Source organism: Hyalella azteca, unplaced genomic scaffold (genome assembly GCF_000764305.2).
Source record: "Hyalella azteca isolate HAZT.00-mixed unplaced genomic scaffold, Hazt_2.0.2 contig10031, whole genome shotgun sequence".
Lineage (NCBI taxonomy): Eukaryota > Metazoa > Arthropoda > Malacostraca > Amphipoda > Hyalellidae > Hyalella > Hyalella azteca.
This window is the reverse complement of record NW_025940083.1, coordinates 151,116-171,055: the sequence shown is the minus strand read 5'-3', so window position 1 is coordinate 171,055 and position 19,940 is coordinate 151,116. Positions and strand designations below refer to the sequence as shown.

The following is a 19,940-nucleotide window of genomic DNA, read 5'->3' as shown; positions in this document are numbered from 1 at the left end:
CAAACACTGAATTCCAAGCCAGGAGCATCGTTTATTTATTTTTCTTGCTCTTGATTTTCTTGAGGTAGAATTCTAACTCCTTCCCTTCAAGAATGTAGCCATCGCAACGTCCGCATTGGCCTGGGCGTGAAGTCACGCAAACTGGAAAATAGAATATTAAAGTCATTATTTTACTATCGAATGTTCCTATGCGATAATCATCAAAAAACCGAATAAGTGATAACAGACCAAATCATTGAGCATGCACGGTATTGTAAATATTGACCAAAAATTTTATAACTGTTGGCGTAGACACGACAAATTATCTACTAATTCCCAATCGATTGTTTATTGTTCCGTCACATTTCTATCATGGTTAAAAAAGTAGAGAACGTGTATTTCAAAGGACGCTGTAGTCTAATTACTGACATTTACACTCTTTCCTCACATCAAAATCCCGGAAAATTCTGATATCCTAGTAATATCAGTAAATTTATATGTTCCCGTTCAACCCAAAGTTTTCGACAAGCTGAATAAATTTATCAGTCATCGAACATGGTGACGATCGACTGCAATTAGCACCGTGTAGATGATAATAATTTAAATAAATTTACCGGTAAACATATCACGAAAGTGGAGGTTTAAAAATAGTCAACGCTTAACTTACCGAGCAACTTTCCGGTCTGGAACTGTTCTTCAAGCAGAGGATCAAGCTTGGCACGCAATTGACGGAAAGCCAGCTTCTTAGCTGCTTTCGGGGTGCGAACTTTATTGAAGTTATTTTTTTCTTCCTCAGTCTGTAGATAAAAAATTTGAATGATGAAATCTTTAGAAATAAATTGTGACTGTCCGTCTGTCCGATGCAAAAAAATTACGTTACACTATGCAAGTACTGTCAGATGTCATGTAACGTAACCTTACTAGCATTAGGCAAACAAAACGGACATTTTTTTTTACTTAATAATCCAATTGAATTATCGATAACCATGATAGTAATTTTCAAACAATAGTAGTCAGTAGGCTGTTTTCAATTAATATTTAATAAACAACACGGCGTACAGTATTCTCAGTGTGTAACTTACCAGCTTGGCATCCTTCCTGCGACCAAGGGGGATAGCGTAGTAGCTCTCGTACCACTGACGGAAAGGCGTCGCGTCAATCGAAATTATGGTATTTTTAACCAAGGTCTTGGTCCGAACCAGCTCGTTGTTGCTTGCATTGTAGATGACGTCGATGATGCGAGACTTTCGTGTCTGACCTGCATAATAAAGTTACATGGATTATTGACTAGTCAAACTCTCTTTAATCCTAAAAAAGTTAGAATTGAATCGAAAATCTGAACAGTTTAATGAATATTGGAAACCATTAGATGCAAAATTTATCATAAAATTGTATTTAGTGACAAAACAGAATTACTTTAAACTTTATATACATATTTCTTCACATTTCATATCACTCAGATAACCCACATACTTTTGATCAACAGTCTACTTAAGAAGCAATGCCCATAGATCAGATTATCCCAGTATTAAAAACTATCTGCAAATAAATTGCATAACATTAAGAATAACGCCATTTAAGTGATGCACAGACTTTACTGACACAAATTATCCATTAAAAATAAATTACTAAGATCATGTAACAGTAGCTTTCTTTTGATCTTAAAATATCAATTGCTAGTAAATGAGGAATAGCCAATTTGATTATGGCTTCTGTAATTCATACCATCCAAGTGAACCTACCACGAACTTACAGTACCTGCTTTTAGCAGACATAGCATCAACTCTAGAGTATTGACATACCACACCCAGAAATTTAACCCAGCAGTCTTAGGTTTAGGTCATTTTATCAGACCAACAAATCTCACACAGATTTCGAACTCCAATTCCTACAGACTAACATATTTGACAAGAACAGTAACTCCAACAATTAAAGCTCTTACGCCATTAGTGGAACAGACCTTCTGACCCCCAGGAATAATTCCCAGAGTCCAGACGCAAGGCCCTGTACTTCTTGTTGCCACCTCGGGTCCTAACGATGTGGATGCGCTTGGGGGCAAGCTTTGTGTTGGCAGAGGGACGACCCAACTCATACTTCCTCTTCTTGTGAGGCTGCTTACGCTTGCCTCCAGTCGCACGCCTCTTATGCCAGCTATCCCTCGAGATACCTGTGAACATTATAAAATATGATTAATATGTGCTGTAAGATAAAAGTAAATAAAATATATCATGGTAGTAAGGTATTATTAAACTTAATTCATTCCCAAAGCGAATTTATTTTATTCTTAGTAAAAATGCTAAATAAGAATAAATATGTTCATTCCCTTTTGATGACTTGGCACAAGAAATCCACTTGGCACAATTGGAATTTTAGAGCTGCTTGAGATTTCTACTTTTCTAATTATAAATTATAATCCAAGCATGATCCATACCAAAAATGCTTTGTAAAACTAATTAGGAAGATTTTGCACTAAAAACCTAGAGATTATAGCAAATTTGACTAGTGCACTCATGACTGATGAAAGTCATCACATAACTACATTCACCCATAAACAGAATAGCATAAACTCGAGTTTGAACCAAAATAATAATTTGTATTATCAAATTTATTATCACATGCATGTTACCATTTGTATTATTATTATCACTGTATCACATGTTACCCCAAATCTCTAATTTTACCCTGAAACAGTCAAACGGCAACAATAACATTTATCTTTGCTGTAAGCTGAAAATGTGTTAATACAGTCTGACCACTTTGACATGACCGCAAGTAAACATGATCTTCAATGATATGTTCATGTTGACTAGTTTACATTACAATGATTACGTTCTGCTGGATATTTTTCCGGGAATGGTAGAGCAATGCAGATTGTGGAGGTCAAAATTTTATGAAATTACATGTTTGCAAAGCGCAAACACCAATTTTTTCAATCAAACAAAAATTTATGGCATTTGAGCTGCGATATTTCATACCTACTGAAATTATATAATATTTGAGCCGCAACATTTCAGGAAAAATAGGACTTTTCCAGCCCTGCCAATGGGGTGTACCACTGGTATAAAATAAGCAAATCAGGAAAGACCATAAAATGGCTGAAATAATCCAAAGCATGAATATTGGTCTCCTAAAAAGGCACTTCTGCCCAATTTTCCAAAATAAAAATAAAGGACTTGGTGTTAATCTAACCCTACATTAGTCTACAAGTTATATTTCTCCTCATTTTTTAGTAGTAGATTTTACTCTTTAGTAGATTAGAATTAGTTTATATCAAGGAACAAGAAGTTGTGTACAATATTTGCTGACTTGCAACAATGCATCTTGGAAGTCAATGATCACAGATGATGGGATTATGTCTAATGTATTGTATGCAACTGTAAAAATAACATGAGCCCCAAGGTCACAGGAATGGAATTGTGAAGCAGCTGAATAATATAAATGTGAAGCAGCTCTATATTAAAAATGTGAAGCAGCTTAACACTTTGACGCTTGCCTCAGTTTTTCAGTTTGGTCCAATTAGCACAGACGTCTCTAGACGTAAATAGACCTGGCACAATAACCCCTGGACTACATGGGGTTGCAGGAAAGATGAACAATTTGTACCAATTTTGAGCAGGTGTACGAGTGTTTTGGACTTCCCCTGTTTCCATATTATGTAATCTTGCCAAGACAGATATACGGCACTGGTTAACAGCTCGTTTCAGTGTTGTGCTGGCCGTGTGAATGATCGAGTGCGTGACTTTGAACCGTTGTGTTACTTCTGAAGTATTATTTAAGCAATTAGATACCTCAAATATCATTTATGGATATAACATAGTTTTTAATATATATAGTTTTCATATTTTTCCTTTCTCACAGAATATTTTTGAGAAATCATACAATTATTATTTTGCCTATAACATAAAGCTTCACTTACTAATGAACAAATAGCAACACTTTTAGCAGTAGGTTCTTCAAGTAACTTGACAGTTCAGGGTTGGGAAATGACGCGGTTGGAGACAAAGTCTTCGAATCTGATGGAAATGCTAGCGTCAGCACAAGCAGTGAATGTGAAAGTGTTGTGACAAATGATGAAGTTCCCTCAGATGATGAAGTAACTGTGGGTTATGAGAGTACTAGTGAACAATCTGTTGTTTCTGAGTATGTTGATATTGAAGAACCTATTGAAGAGTTCTCTTTTGAACAACATTCAGGAATATATTGTTGGTGTACTAAATATTTGTTGGAGTACCTTGGAATATGAAAGAATTGTTGAATTTCACTCTTTGGAAACCATTTCTTCATTGAAAAGAATGTTCCTCAATATCTACGTAGCAGAGTGTGCACACAAGAAAAGAAGAGGAGAGAGACACAATACAGATGTAAAGATTGTGAAGGTACACCGCCTTTGTGTCCAGTCAGTGTGGAATTCCAGAGGGGTAATATATTAACTGGTAAACATAGCAAATCGGAAAGCAGGACCCAAAAATCTGGAACATCCAGCACACTTCCACTTTCAGTCCATCATCATCACTGATGAGTCTCTGCAAGATGCCACAGCTGTTTCATTGAAAAAAAAACAGCACTTGCATCATCACAGTAACAAGAATACAATCAACCCTTGAACGCGTCTAATGTAACAGTCACAAGAATCCAATCAACGCTTGAACGTGTCCAACATACTGTCACAGGGATCCAATCATCGCTAGAACGTGTGCAACGTCACAGCCACTGGAATCCAATCAGCGATAGAAAGCTAGAAGGGATTGCCTCATATGCACACAATGTTAACGCACTGATGCTAACTTAATGAGTAATGCTACAATTCTTATTTCAAGAGCGTAATACAATAGTGTAGTTATGTCATTATTGATGGAAATCGCAAAGAATAACATCTTCACTATGTACACTCACTCACAAATACATGAAAAAGTGCCTACGATTCAATCCACAAATACAAAACTGACCACCGATGCAATCAGCTGGGACATACAATCTCCTTTCGTTGCAATCAGCCGAACAAAAAACGTAAACAAAGAAGGTAGCAGGGATACCAACCGCACCAGCAACCAGTGTGAAACCGACATCAATATGTCATGTGAAAAAATGAAAGATACGAATTTTTCTATATTTAAAATTCAACAGAAATCAGAATGCTTTAATAACCTTCGTAAATATTAGGCATGCATGCAGAATCAATCGTGTGCAACAGTGGCGGGAATCTAATGATGGTTAGTGGTTAGTTATTCTTACGCAAATGGTGGGACCGGGTGGGTGCGGTAACTACAGAACATTACTGCAGATAAAGCTCCCAAACTTCGAGACGATAATTGAGTGAAAACTTTATGCAATATATTGTGAGCCTTCTAAAGTTTTAATAATGAAGAAATCATAAGGTTCACAGAATCTAAAGGTTTGAATGCTAAATTTTTGACTTTTGAGTACTCTATTGACTATTGAGTCTATTCTAGTCAGTCAACTGTGAAGAGTCATGTAATGTTAGTTGTGCATTACCTTTTCTTCGAGAAGTTTCTCCAACTGCCCATGAGTTTCTCCTCAATTTGAAAGCTGAGGTAACGAATAGGTGCCATAAATGTTTTTTTATATTTAATTTGAAACTATTATGTTGTGAGTAAATAGTATTTCCTTCAGTAGATCCATCCCTCTTGCTAATCTGTGAGTGACGCACACAATTAACAATCTTGCATGGGACCTTCTCTGTGTTGCCTGACTTGACGTTCATACGATCATAGCTACACATAGCTACCGCAACCGAAGCCGATTTCTGACGGCCTGCAAACCTGTTTCTAGTTGCCTGGAACATTTTTTTTTTTTAGGCAGGACGGTTTTTTTATTTGAACCACAAATTTTAGAATTCCAGCCTGTGTCCAGTACCATGTTTTGCCCTTTACCTTGGGCATTTGAATTCCTAAGCAAGCACGCATATGGCTAGACTGTTTTTTTTTTTCTTGTTGTACTTTTGTCACATCTGTACTTTTTCTTGTTTCATGTAACACAGTAGTTTTTCATTCAGCAGATTAAATTATTTTCATTCCTTTCGTAGTATATTATTTTTTGTTAGCATCAACGTTGTCAAGGAACGAGTCAGAGGAATTTTCAAAATATTTTTTTATTTCTGTTTTGAATTAAATCCAAACATCGAAACAAATTTAATTTTCTTGCAATTGCACATGCATTCATGAAATAATGTTTTGTAGTTTTTAACTGAATAAAGAAAGTTTATGAGACAAGTATAATGCGTTTCATTTTTACATGACGGGAAGAGACGTCGCGAGTTCTTTGTGCCAATGCAGGTACCAAAAGCACCGCAACCATAGTGGCAAAGCAGCGAGTTTTTTAGACTCTCTCTCAAGTTCATTTTTTAGTTCTATAACTAGAAGTAGACCAGTAAATTATCCTGGATACCAGCATTATTATACTCAAGAAATTGGTTTGAATCTTGAGTAAATGAGGAAATTAAAAATGAACCGATTCTAAAAAAGCTCTGGTTTGCCACTATGGCCGCAACGTCTATAGACGTCACTATTTTTTACTGTCAAAAGACTTGTTTATTATCGATATAAACTGACAAAACTTATTTGGTATCTTTTCCGACTATAAGTAAAGAATGGTGGGGTGTGCATTTTGACAAAGCTGGCATGACGTCTATAGCATAGTGGCAAACCAGAGATTTTTTAGAATCAGTTCATTTTAAATTTCCTCATTTACTCAATGTTTAAACCAATTTCTTATGTATGATAATGCTGGTATCCATGATACTTTGCTTGTCCACTTATAGGACTCAAAAATGAACTTGAGGGAGAGTCTAAAAAACTCTCTGCTTTGCCACTTGACTATGGTCTATAGACGTCCACATCGTCAAGCGTCCAATGTGTTAATAATAAAAAATGTTTTGTCAAAGAACCCTTTGCTGTTGTTTCAGTTACATTTACAACTATACAAGTAGAAAAAAAATTTAAATGTATAGCTAACGACCAACATAGTGATAGTGACAATCCAGAGCTTTTTTAGAATCAGTTCATTTTTAATTTCTTCATTTACTCAAGATTGAAATCAATTTCTTAAGTATGATAATGCTGGTATCCAGGATACTTTACTGGTCTACTTATAGGACTCAAAAATGAACCTGAGGGCAGAGGGAGAGTCTAAAAAACTCTCTGCTTTGCCACTATGCTTATATGACTCAAAAATGAACTTGAGGCCCAAGTTGAGGGACTAGGGAGAGTCTAAAAAAAGCTCTCTGCTTTGCCACTACATACTATTGACAAATGACCTATACCTATCACTGCACTCATGATCTCATCAGCAATTACTGTCTATTTACTGAATTAGTGAATAGACCTACTTGATAATTATAGAATACCTAGGGTAGTGTGTTCGACTGTTCGTCATATAAGAGTTAGAACCTATTAGGTACATATATATGTATATAAAGCTTATAATTTCTAATATAATATGATGAAGCAAAATCAGTAATACTGGCATATTTGGACTTAACTCAATTAAATCGAGAGAAATAGGCCTACCTAGGTAGTCCACATCAGATAGATTGCATTCATTAAATTCTTGCTAACAGTGACGAATAACGTTCCAGCGAACTGAAAAAAAATTATAAGCTCGTAAGACAGCATTGTCATTCTCAATCTAAATAGTTCACATTGCATAAATATTGTCTATTTAACTTACCCATAGTTTCGAATTAGAATCACCAGACGCGGCTTTTAACACATTCGACACGAAAAGCACAAGAAACAAGACTGAACTGAGCGTATGGTTCTCTTCCAATAATGTTGTTCGGTCAGATCTTGAAATAAATTTTGATTTGATAAAAATTATGTTTTCTGCTCGTCATTTCTGGATTCTCCAATGAGCTTGAGTAAAATTAGAAATATATAATATACTGCAAATCATGTCAGAGAATGCACCAAATTTTTTTCTTCTGTGTTCCTGGCAAAATAATCAGGGAATTTATTTGATCGAGTATTTCATGCGCATTGTTGCAGTATTTAATTTCTTACTCAGTTACTGGATGTGAATAATAAAAACACTCAAGCAGTGGCCTACCTCAACACTCTCATTCTTTGTATTCGAAGCATACCAGACCAAATTCACTTCACCGACATTGATTGGATCTGACGATAGAGTTCAATATTTATCGCATTAGCTTCAATAACATGAACCTAATTTTGCACGCGCCTAAATTTGGAGAGTAAAGCTAGAAAATCAGCTAGATGATTTGCATGTAGTGCATCCCCCAACGTACGTATACCTAGTGAAACATTGCATCGAAAACAGTCAACAGAACTGTCACCTGTAGCAGAAATCAAACCCTATACCCTCTGTTGCAATCTTGGCACTCTAAAATGTTACACCAATAAATCGCCCGAACACTTTTCCGGCCGGTCATCTGGTCGTTCTTTAAGATTCAGTGAACATAAGATATCAAATGAAATATCTTATCTAATGAAGAACGCGGCTTTGCATGAAACTTTAAGCGTGCATTCATAAAAACCTTACGATGTCGATGATGTTTGATTAGTGATTGTTCTTGTGCTGCCATACGGGCAAAATTCGCAGAGAACATAAAATTCATTCTAAACAACATAATAAATGTGAATAAAACTTTGAATAGACATATCTAATCACCTAAGGATGATTTTTAGCTTGTTCAAAATTTCCAAAAAGACTCTATTTGCGACTTATACGGCTAGAGTTATACGGCTTATACGCTATACCGTTATACGGCTAGAATTACTAGAATTTGAAAGTTGAAACAAGAACCAACACCAGGGGCCACGGCTATAAACTAAAAAAAAACTCCGTTGTAACACATCCATGCGACAAGATTTCTTTTTGTTTCGAGTCACCGACATGTGAAAAAGCCTCCCTGATAGCATCGTTGACGCTCCGAGTATGAACGCCTTCAAGAATAGACTAGACGAAGCTTTGCAGGAGCATATGTTCAGTCTTAAAATGCCTAGCAAATTCCGGACCAGCTGGCAATAAGTCTAGCAGCTATCTCAATAAATCGTCAGTTATGGAAAGATCGGGTTGAAAGGCTAGATCCCTTGTGAATCAAGTCACGAAAAGTTCAAGAATCGGCAACAGGCCATGGGCCTATTTCTTCAATGCCGACACTTCTATTCTATTCTTCTATTGTATACAGAGAAGCGACCGGCATTTCTGCGGCCAATTGCAAAATTTGCAGTGAACATGAAATATCTCCCAAACTAATAAACACAGTTCGATGAAACTTTGCACATGTTTGTATAACAAAAACAAATCAGAATACTATTATTTTAAAACTCGTGATCGTTAATCCAATTATTTGAAATTTCGGCTTGAATACTTTCAAGGAAGTGTTTGCCGTTGCCGCTGGCGGCTGGTCCCGAGCGTCAGTTTCAAACGATGTCACTAAATGAGATCAACTTCAGGCACGCTGAGATAATATTTCCTCTTTTAAATATGCACTTAATAACAAATAATTTAGAATTATGTTTGAAAAAAATATACATATATATTGTCAGTCATGAAAATGGAAGTAATTTTGTTGAAAATTTGCTCCAAGTACATTTCAATAAAGTTAAGAAGAAAAGTCCATTAAAAATCGACTGCTGTATAATACAAATGATACGAGCACGAGGCTCGCTAACTTTTTCTTTGTCATGTAACTTTAGCGACAGCATTTTGTCTCACAGCAACACTCGTGCGGGACGACCACTCGTACAACCCCAGCAGCAGCACCGCTATCGTCAATGCTGGGAGCAGTGGACGATTCCACCAGCACCTGCAACTGGGCTGGTGCGCAACGTAGGGCGCCTGCTCTACCACAGTGCCGAGAATTACAGCTGCTTGATTTATGCATAGACTAATAATAACTTATGCCTATACTAATATTTACAGTCTTTATGTACAGGCTAATAATGTATGCACAGACTAATTAGTAAATATTAATTTACGAGGAAACAACATGATACTTTTCCCTTTATCTTGTCGTATGTTATATACGCTGTTGTCACGTCAGGCCAATGTTTCATCCTGATGAAAGCTATTATGTATGGTTACGTACCAGTTTCCGCTCTTTTAGTAACTATTTTATTTGTCGTGTACATACTACCGTAATTCCTGCTCCGCTTAGCTCGTACCTACGAGGAGAGCCTGGAGAGGGACCTCGAGTTGTCCGCAAGGGACAAGAAGATCACGAACAAGCTAAAGCTTCGTTAATATAATATATGTTCATATTACAAATCAAAATATACATACAACGTGAAGAGCATGGACCGTTTCAATTTTCAAGCTAATTTTCTAAACGTTTTTTCGCGAGAGATAATTCTAAAAAGTTTTAAAGTATGTACACATTTAAAAAAATAATAACATTGCTTCATAAACCTTCTAATATCACATTTTCTTCAAAAATTCAAGATTCAAAGGGAGGAAGATGTTCATACTCGGAGCGTCAACGATGCTATCAGGGAGGCTGTTCCACATGTCGGTGACTCGAAGCGAGAAGAAATGTTGTCGCATGGACGTGTTACAACGCAGTTTTTAGTTTATAGCTGTGGCCCCTGGTGTTGGTTCTTGTTTCAAATTCCAGTAATCCTTCTGGGACCTTGTATAAACCGTGGGTATACTTGTATACTTCAATGATGTCACCACGCAAACGTCGATCACCTGATCACCTATAAAAATGATCTCCTATAACTTCGTTAGTCTTAATCATGGAATCTCGATTGCTGGAAATCATCGTTCACTTTTCCAATGACTACAGTGATATCTCTACTTTAAATGTTTCTTTTAATTTGATTAAATAAATGCATATCCGAGAGAATAATGTTGACGACTCGAATGGGTAATTATAATTGACATAATAATATTAAAACAATCGATACAAAATAATATTTGCTAAATCATTTTCTTCCCATTTCTATGTTTCAATCATTTTAATAAACATAAAATTCAATTTGTGTGCGCAATCATGTGCGGCCACAAGCTTTCTTTCGTAGCGTCAATTGAGTACAATATCATTCCATTAAACGCTACTTGGATAGGGTTATGACGCTACTTGGATAGGGTTATGTCATATATGCTTGTGCCATGACTTGTATTCATACGATACTCCTAATTACAACACTTCTCTTTAACTTCACTTCTTGTCTGTTTGTCTGTCTGCTATAAATCTTGTAATCGAAATTTAACACACTTCTACTTATCCTATCGATCTGAAATTTTGCACACTTGCGTAAAATTGGAGACGATGCATGAATCATTGACACAGGAATAATTTTTTCAATATTAAAAAATAATTTTTTCAATATTTTTTTATTTAGGAATAATTTTTTTCAATATTAAAAAAAACTGGAAAACATAACTCAGTACTAACTGCAGTGAGCGACAAAAAGCGCATTTTCTCGTCGACGAAAACTTGAGGTCACGGACAGATGGACGGACGGCGAGCACAATAGTGCATTTTTTCCATAAATGAGAAAATGCGCTAAAAATAATTTTGTCAGCTACAAATCTTATAATTGATATTTGACACACTTTTACTCGTCCAATTGATATGAAATTTTGCACACTTATCAAGAAATTTATAGTTTAGGTTAAGTTAGGTTAATTGTGATTATCAACAAATAATTATCAGTGTGAAGTTGGAGGCAATGCGTGAATAAATAATTTTAAAATTTTTTATGTATTAAAAGAATTGAAAAATTAATTTTTTTAATATTTGGAAATAAAATTAGAAATTCATTGTACATCTGTAACATTGGTAACACTGGATTCTTTAGAAGTGTTGTCTTTAAAAAGTAAATTTCAAACGTATATCATTTATATAAATGAACTTTAAATAATGAATTATTCGATTAGATACTAGTTTGGTTTGTTTGTTTTTTACCTATGATCGAACTTTCAACCTTGCTCAATATTTTTGGAATAACATTCATGACATGCGAAATTACTATTGTAAATAACATTCATTTCATGCTTCATTTGTCCATTATTAAATAGAAGTGTTCTATCGAATGCAGCCACTATTTACAGAATTTCTTCTCACAAGTTGTACAAATTTAAGAATTTTACGACCTCGCGAATCTTTTCGCCTCAATTTTTTCGATATTAGTAGACAGAATAGAGTCCACCAATAATTTGCATCAAATGCATAGGTTGTAAACCGCTTTTTGTACGGTAGTCATTTTCATATAATAGGAGCCAAATGACATTTCACAACTACTCTCAAGTGAAATTTCGTCATTAAAAATAAAAAGTAAATAAAAACAAAAATCTTCTTGGTTTTCAATTTATTAGCTGTTCTACCTACCGCTCGGTTAATTTTAGATTATATAAGCGTTTTCCTCAGCTTCGTCAGTAAATCCATGGCATTTTAAAACCCTTTGGTTATATTAACAAAGAAGCTACTTTCGTTATGGTCGTATCAACCAAACCAAAACAACATGGCGAATAAATGATCACTTCTAACCCGACTATGTACTTTAGAACGAAAGAACAAAATTTTAATTTGGTAGAATCAAAATGTATACAGAAATCAGAACAGTTCTGAAAGCAGAATGATTATTCAAGTTTAATAAATCACTTCATGCTTTTGAACAAATTAAGGCCACGCGACAAATTCACTGATGTGATTTATATCATTAGAGAACATTTATAAATCATAAGAAAATAATAATGTCATATCGTGCGAGTAAATTAGAAAATGAAACATTAATAATATGTCAAATCATGCGAGTAAATTAGAAAGTGAAACATTAATAATGTGTCAAATCATGCGAGTAAATTAGAAAGTGAAACATTAATAATGTGTCAAATCATGCGAGTAAATTAGAAAGTGAAACATTAATAATATGTCAAATCATGCGAGTAAATTAGAAAGTGAAAGGATACGAGTGCAACATAAATAATGCCTACATGTGTACATCGCTCTCATGGATTACATGGCTTTAAACGGATTACATGGCTTTACATGGATTATATGGCTTTACATGGATTAAATGGCTTTACATGGATTACATGGCTTTACATGGATTACATGGCTTTACATGGATTACATGGCTTTACATGGATTACATGGCTTTACATGGATTAAATGGCTTTACATGGATTACATGGCTTTACATGGATTACATGGCTTTACATGAATTACATGGCTTTACACGGATTACATGGCTTTACATGGATTACATGGATTACATGGCTTTCTCTGCTGACTCTCAATTTAACAGTTAAATGCAATAGGTTATCCACTTGGGACGGTCAACCGCACTTCTTTCTTATAAAAAAAACTTTTAGTTAGTAGCCAATCCGTCAAGAACCTTGGAACTTTCCTTGTTGGTACTACCGAATAGTCGGTTCTCACCCACAACAATCAATACGCTTTCACAACAATACGCTTTCTTTATTTAATAGCATCCACCCGACAAACGCCCCCGTTCATGGATCGTGCAGTGCGGACGAAGGTTGTATTCCGCCAACAGGCGTTGGTTCTCCAGGGTACGATTTTCGAACGTCAGGTAGCGACAATCGTCCGGACGATTTGACATGCGCTCCCGCAACCTCAGCACAGTCTCCGTCCTTGGGTCCACGTTGAACGTATGCGTCTGTCCACGGAGGTCTTGAACATGTACTTCAATCTGAAAAAAAATCATCGTCTTAGGTGACATAGAACGAGAAAGGTTACATCAAGAAATGGCCTATTTTGATGGCATAAGCTGTTAAGTTTTGAAACCAATTCAAATTGATGGTTCATAACAAAATTATAGTCGGATAATGTGCCAACGGATGGAGTTATATAACATTAGCGAATAGCGATTACCTAAAGGTTAAACGTTCACTTACAGTTTTTGTGTTAGAATTAATTGAAGTTGACGGGCGTCGCATTTTATCCTGTTGCAAGCGTTCAACTTTTTCCAGGACTTTAGTAGGTGGGTCCCTGGGTGAGACTTTATTTTTCGCATTTTTCGGATCGATCAGCGTCAGAACAACGGGAAGTTTAGAGCAACTTCCTTTGTTGCGAACTTTGCGGCACTGCGGGCATGCGTAGCTATTGTTTTTCTCAAGATCTTTGAGGCAGAAGGTACAGAAAGCGTGACCACATGTCAGCAGCCGAGGTGGGTTTACTTCACAGTAGTCATCCGAGCACACGACACAAGTAGGGAATCCAGAGGCAGTCGAGTTACTCTGAGGACAAATGGGTTTCAATTAAATTACCAATAGAAGTTACACATGGCTGACGCTATGGCAAGGTAACACATGCACTCAATAAATTCAACGATGAATTAATTATTCCAATATAAGTTGAAACGCTGATAAACCAAATGACCGGAAAAATTGTACATGCGTCGAATTTTTGATGCAGCAATCAAGTGCTGCTGAATTGAATGAACAAATAATAAGTAATTGCAATAAAAATGTTACGGCAACTTAGGCTTACCGTCGAAACCGAGGATCCAGAAACCGATTCAGTGTCATCCGAATCCATGGGAACGACTTCTCTCCCAGTAGGTATGGGTCCACCCGAACTTGTTTCAAGAGGAACCACGTCCCGCCCAGTCCTGGCATCTCCCGAGGCACCTGAGTTCGCCGGAATTAGATCGTACACCGTAAGTAAATCCGAGATATTTTCAGAGCAAGACTTCTTGCACTTCTTCACGCCACATTTCATATCGTCTTGGTCTTCCAAAGCAGAGAGACAACTTCGGCAGGAGACATGGCCACACGGAAGCAGTAGAGGCTTGTGGTCTTTCTCATCGTAGGACTTCTTGCAATGAGGGCAGGGTGGTAATGATGAATCAGCCATCTTATCTGTAATCATGAGACTAGGTTGTAACGCACTACAAACGAAAATGCTATGTTAAATCACGGCTAAAGTAAGTAATAATTTTTTTTCTCCTCCTCAAAATCAAAGTAGCTAATTCAATTGTGATTGAGAAGATTAATCATTCGTGATCAGCTTAATTTACTCTTTGATTGCACTAATTTGAACCTTATCTGTAATCGTATCTTATCTATCTCATCTTATCTATAATTGTGAGACTATGTTGTATTGTAACGCACTACAAACGAAAATTTAATGATACAATCAAGGCTGATGTATGTACCTAACCAATTTTTTTCTCCTCCACGAACTCAAAGTAATTCAATTGCGAATTGAGAAAAGATTATTCATTCGTGATCAGCTTAATTTACTCTTTGATTGCACCAATTTGAAACTAGGCCTAATTACCGGTAGTCTATAAAAATTAAGTTAGGCTATCGCAACTGATTTAGAACCACGCCCCACGCAGGTTACTGGTAAGTGCATTGACACATAGCCTACTAAGCCTACCATATTTGTAGCTAACTGCTAACTACAAAATTTTCTCGAGTTAGATTCTACTTAGCCTATTTATCCGGCTTAAAAATTAATGCAGTGCATATTATTACATTTTCGATAGATATCTTGATCGCTACAAACTGCAGTAGCTATAGATTTGGCTGAACGCCAGAAACTTTGTTTCATTCATCACGACGCACTTTTACCTCTTTCAACAATGTACTGCCACTTGCTCTGGTGAAACATATGGAAGTGATGCATTCAAACGCAAAGAGGCAAGAATAGAAAATAAGTCTGGAGTGAAGTGACTCAAATTGAAATTAAATTGGTGCTCAGGCTGGGAGGTGTGTTTTCTACATACCCGAAGCCTAATAATTCAATTAAAAAAAAATCACGACGCACACGCAGTAGACAGTAGTATCAAAATTATAAGACAATTCCATTACAGTTTCATTCCTATAACCGCAACAAAATCCATAAATAACGGAAGGCTGCTCCATTTGTGCAGCGAAGAACTCACATTATTTGACTGCCCATAAATGCCATTTTAGGCTAGGTCTGTTTTGAAATTTAGGTAGATTTTTGAAGAAATCCCTGAGACTTTATTAGAGTTTGCCAAAATTCTTCAATTCCAATTGATCTCAATCCGCCAGGCTCATAGTAGACAACGGTCAACATAGGTAAAAACTGCAGGCTTCAGGAGAGAGGAGACAAATCGACTTAGGCCTACTCGTATTTTCCGCTACAACTTGAATCTTAAAAAAGCAACGTTTAACATCTAATAACTTATAATCCATGGGAAAAGACAGCTATTGAAGCTTCAACCGTTGATGAAAAGGGTTAACTTACCAATTTTTTTGCTAAAACCTGTACAGTCTTTCTTTGCTTTGCAAGCACAACCACTACGTTCACGTCACCAAGCACAGTGCTTCAATGATCCTCTACGACGTTCTGGCACCTTTATTTATACAAGCAGATGCAACGGGTACCAAACGAGTTACGTTGTCGATCGAACGAAGATTCTCAACTGGGATGCAAACAAACGTTAAACGGCTATAGCCTATGATTACAGACAACACGTCCTAAATGACTGCATCTGTGTACAATAAATAATAATTATCAACAAAAATATCAGGATTTTCTTCGATCATGTCATATTGTTCATATTACCAATGTCTATTATGAACGTTTAAAAACATCTTGGACTCTGTATAACAGTGGCATTAAATTGAGTAGCAATATAGATAACAAAATAATATTTCAATCAATGAACAGTCAAATTTCCGTCCTACGTAGATGAATAAATTAATGAGGTTTCTACTGTACTCACATCGACCGAAGCGGTTGCTGTATTTAATCTCCATTATCAAATAAGATAAGAAATAATCAAACATAATGAAGATTATTAATAATTTTCGTCGTTCAGTCTGTCGAATTCCATCAAATGGATGTTTTATTATCATAAATCGCTCTACAAATATCAGGGCTCTACATTTATGCACGTTTTTCATTTGTCTGATTGTCTCTATGGCCCGTAAAAGCATACCTTCATCGCTATTCAATGTCAGACTCGCCATTATGCGGGATTTTCGGAGTGGAAGAAACTATCGACCATTTCTTGCTAGAATGTAGTTTCTATAAGGATGCACGTCAACTAATGAGTAAAATTTCGTTTAACTAATTTGTACTTAATTCATACTCAACTTAAATTTTTTTTAACTAATGAGGCAGATTTGCAAACATTGGCTTTGAGATTCTGACACTGCGCACAAGCCGCACATTGCTTGGAGGCGGAGACACTGCAAAACGGGAGCAGCGCCTTATCATCAAGGCAGGAACTGCATTCCTCGCAAATATCGACGGACTGGAGTCATTGTGAAACCACAATAACCGAAGAGAATAAAGTGGCTCACAGCTGATAATGTAACTACAACCGAACATGCAATTACAACAGGGTGGCCCAGTAGTTAAAGTTCAGATTACCAAGATTGACGCAGAGAGGCGCGGGTTCGATCCCAGCTCTGTGCGCCAGTTTCTGGTCAGAATCGGCAAGGAGGCCGGGCGGTTAAGCATAGCGGAATTGTAGCAGTGAGTTGTGAGTTCGAGACCGCAAAATGCTGTGAATGTTCTGCGATGTTAGGGATCGGCGACAGGCCTGCGACCTAATAACGCTGAAACCGCTATTATTACAAGCCTGAACTAAATTGCCGTGTCTAGGTGTGAGAACCGACCTGTGTGAGGTCATTTACAACACCTATAAGAAGACAACTCAATCCGGGAACTTGCTACTTTACTCTTTAGTCGTGCAAACATTCATACAACTACGTAAATGACGACATTGTGTAAAAAGTATAGAACACAACATTAAAAGTCTGAAGTGCGTCAATAAATAATATACGTTTAAAACTTACTTTTTAAAGACAACACTTGCAAAGAATCCAGTGTTTCCAATCTTGCAGATGTACAATGAATTTCTCATTTAATTTTCGAATATTAAAAAAATTAATTTTCAATTTTTTTAATATATAATTTTTTTTATATATAAAATTTTGTATTGAATTATTTATTCTGTTAATTGATCCATGCATTGCCTCTGACTTCACACAAGTGTGCAAAATTTCAGATCAATCAGACAGGTAAAAGTGTGTCAAATATCAGTTATAAGATTTGTAGCTGACAACATTATTTTTTAAATTTTTTTAATATTAAAAAAAATTAATTTTTAAAATCATTTATTTTGACATTTGATTCATGCATTGTCTCCAACTTTACACAAGTGTGCAAAATTTCAGATCGATAGGATAAGTAGAAGTGTATTACATTTTGATTACAAGATTTGTAGCGGAAAAACAAACAAGAAGTGAAGTTAAAGAGAAGAGTTGTAAAGATCAACGTTCAACTTTTAAATTTGCATGCTAGGCGGTAGTTACCCATTGTATGACTGTCTGTGTGCAAAGCTCACAATCATTCGGTTGAACGTTGCAGTAGCAACTTCCTCCAAGGGAAAATTTTTAGGTTAAACGGATGAAGATCGAAGGTTGCACATGCAGTAATGTACTATTTACTTTGTGTAAATGTTTGAAAGAAAGTCAGCAAGATGTGCAGCAAACATTTTCAGATTCTTGAGTCTTAACGGACTTGACTTTGTACATCATTCACGGCAGGTAGGGATTCCGTTACGGGTTCTACTGTCTGGCGGACGTGTGTCTTTGGCAGTTCCGTTCTCTGAGTATTCAACGCCATCTGTACGTACAGTACGTTTACTCCGAGAGCTGAACTTCTGAAGGCACCGGACATTCGATAATTCTTATTTGTGGCTGTGGGCCTTGGTTGTAGAAATCTATACTTTAATTCTGGTTTGATCTTTTTTGTTTATTCAAACGCCGTCCCTGTGCGTATTCTGCTATGGCAGGGGCCGGCCCCGCCTCTTAAATCTTAACACCTCCGACCTCCGTCACCTCGGTCCTCGAGCACCTCAGCGCGGGGGCTCAAAATTTCAATGACTTTTCTGCCAGTGCCAGCGATGAGCCTGGTGCTTCAGAAATTCCTACAGTTTTTGATCCATCTTCTGATAGTAAAATGATCTCTGAAGTCTTGGGGGCGCAGAAAGCGAGCTCATGACGCCCACCGACTCAAGAATCTGAAAATGTTTTGCTGCACATCTTGCTTAGGCTACTTTCTTTCAAACATTTACACAAAGTAAATAGCTAGTACATTACTGCATGAGCATGTGCAACCTTCAGTCTTCATCCATTTAACCCAAACATTTTCCCTGGCCCTGGGAGGACGTTGCTACTATGGCAAACCAGAGATTTTTTAGAATCGGCTCACTTTTAATTTCCTCATTTACTCAAGATTTAAACCAATTCCATATGTAGGTATCATAATGTATGATAATGCTGTTATCCATGATACTTTACTGGTCTACTTATAGGACTCTTAGATGAACTTCAGAGTTTAGGGAGAGTCTAAAAAACTCTGCTTTGCCAGTTGCCACTATGCACTATCTTAACCCATTAATGCCGAGCGGTTCCATTTGGAACCAGCGGAAAAAAATGGTTTCATAATAAAATTGTATGGTGAAATCAATATACTAGTGGATGCGTAGGTTTGATACACATCTTGGACGTGTTCTGGCAACGTTTGGTTCTGCTGCGCCGACTACTCCCTGTTCAGTTAACATTAAAAGATTGTAAGTACCGGGTGTCAGACAGAAGGGCTTGACATCATTGCAGAGACCAGGTTTCATACAATGGCAATAGTCGTTGTAATTTCAACGACTTTCGCTGAAGTTATCGACCAATTTTTTTACTTTACAACGACTTTCGAGCTAAAATAATAGGTTATTTATCTTTTTCAACAACTGCCAACTAATGGGACTCTTCCACAATAAACTTCTGACGACTGCCAACAAGCGACTTAGCGAGACCCGACAAGATACGACTGCGGTACCGTAAACTGGGGTTACTTTGACCGGCGGGGTAACTTTGACCACTTTTCGTTTTTTCAACAAAAACCCCCAAAACTCAAAAACGATTTGACATAGAAAAATTTTGTCAATGGCCATCAAAGGCCTAATACTGAGGCTACGTAACACAATAGAAAGATTTAAAAAGTTTGCATATCTAATAGGTTA

General features: G+C 36.6%; 2 protein-coding genes across 3 annotated transcripts; both read right to left on the bottom strand.

The window, feature by feature from the left end:
• Positions 1-11: 11 nt before the first annotated feature.
• LOC108676854 (40S ribosomal protein S8) lies at positions 12-7,747 on the bottom strand. The gene is made up of 5 exons (XM_018165006.2): positions 7,666-7,747; positions 1,940-2,146; positions 1,062-1,237; positions 647-776; positions 12-141 (listed from the first exon to the last, which is right to left on the bottom strand). Exons 1-5 carry the CDS (start codon positions 7,667-7,669, stop codon positions 32-34), a joined length of 627 nt encoding a protein of 208 aa, XP_018020495.1. The 5' UTR covers positions 7,670-7,747; the 3' UTR covers positions 12-31.
• A 5,193-nt stretch (positions 7,748-12,940) lies between these two features.
• LOC108676849 lies at positions 12,941-17,224 on the bottom strand. Of its 2 annotated transcripts, none has more exons than XM_018165003.2 (4): positions 16,154-17,224; positions 14,423-14,793; positions 13,828-14,169; positions 12,941-13,622 (listed from the first exon to the last, which is right to left on the bottom strand). In XM_018165003.2, the coding sequence occupies exons 2-4, from the start codon at positions 14,786-14,788 to the stop codon at positions 13,392-13,394; spliced, it is 939 nt and encodes a 312-aa protein (XP_018020492.1). In that variant the 5' UTR covers positions 14,789-14,793; positions 16,154-17,224; the 3' UTR covers positions 12,941-13,391. The 2 variants fall into 2 exon arrangements, with proteins under 2 accessions (XP_018020492.1, XP_047738222.1); XM_047882266.1 differs by lacking the exon at positions 16,154-17,224 and adding an exon at positions 15,095-15,100.
• Between the last annotated feature and the right edge of the window lie 2,716 nt (positions 17,225-19,940).

Bases quoted from the DNA above. Each gene is read 5' to 3' on its own strand.
- LOC108676854 (XM_018165006.2), bottom strand. The intron at 1,238-1,939 runs GTCTGTTCCACT...TTTATTATGCAG, and splicing joins TTATTCCTGGGGGTCAGAAG to GTCAGACACGAAAGTCTCGC. The intron at 142-646 runs GTAAGTTAAGCG...TCTATTTTCCAG, and splicing joins CCAGACCGGAAAGTTGCTCG to TTTGCGTGACTTCACGCCCA.
- LOC108676849 (XM_018165003.2), bottom strand. From the start codon at position 14,788: ATGGCTGATTCATCATTACCACCCTGCCCTCATTGCAAGAAGTCCTAC. The intron at 14,170-14,422 runs GTAAGCCTAAGT...ATTTGTCCTCAG, and splicing joins CTGGATCCTCGGTTTCGACG to AGTAACTCGACTGCCTCTGG. The intron at 13,623-13,827 runs GTAAGTGAACGT...ATTTTTTTTCAG, and splicing joins TTAATTCTAACACAAAAACT to ATTGAAGTACATGTTCAAGA.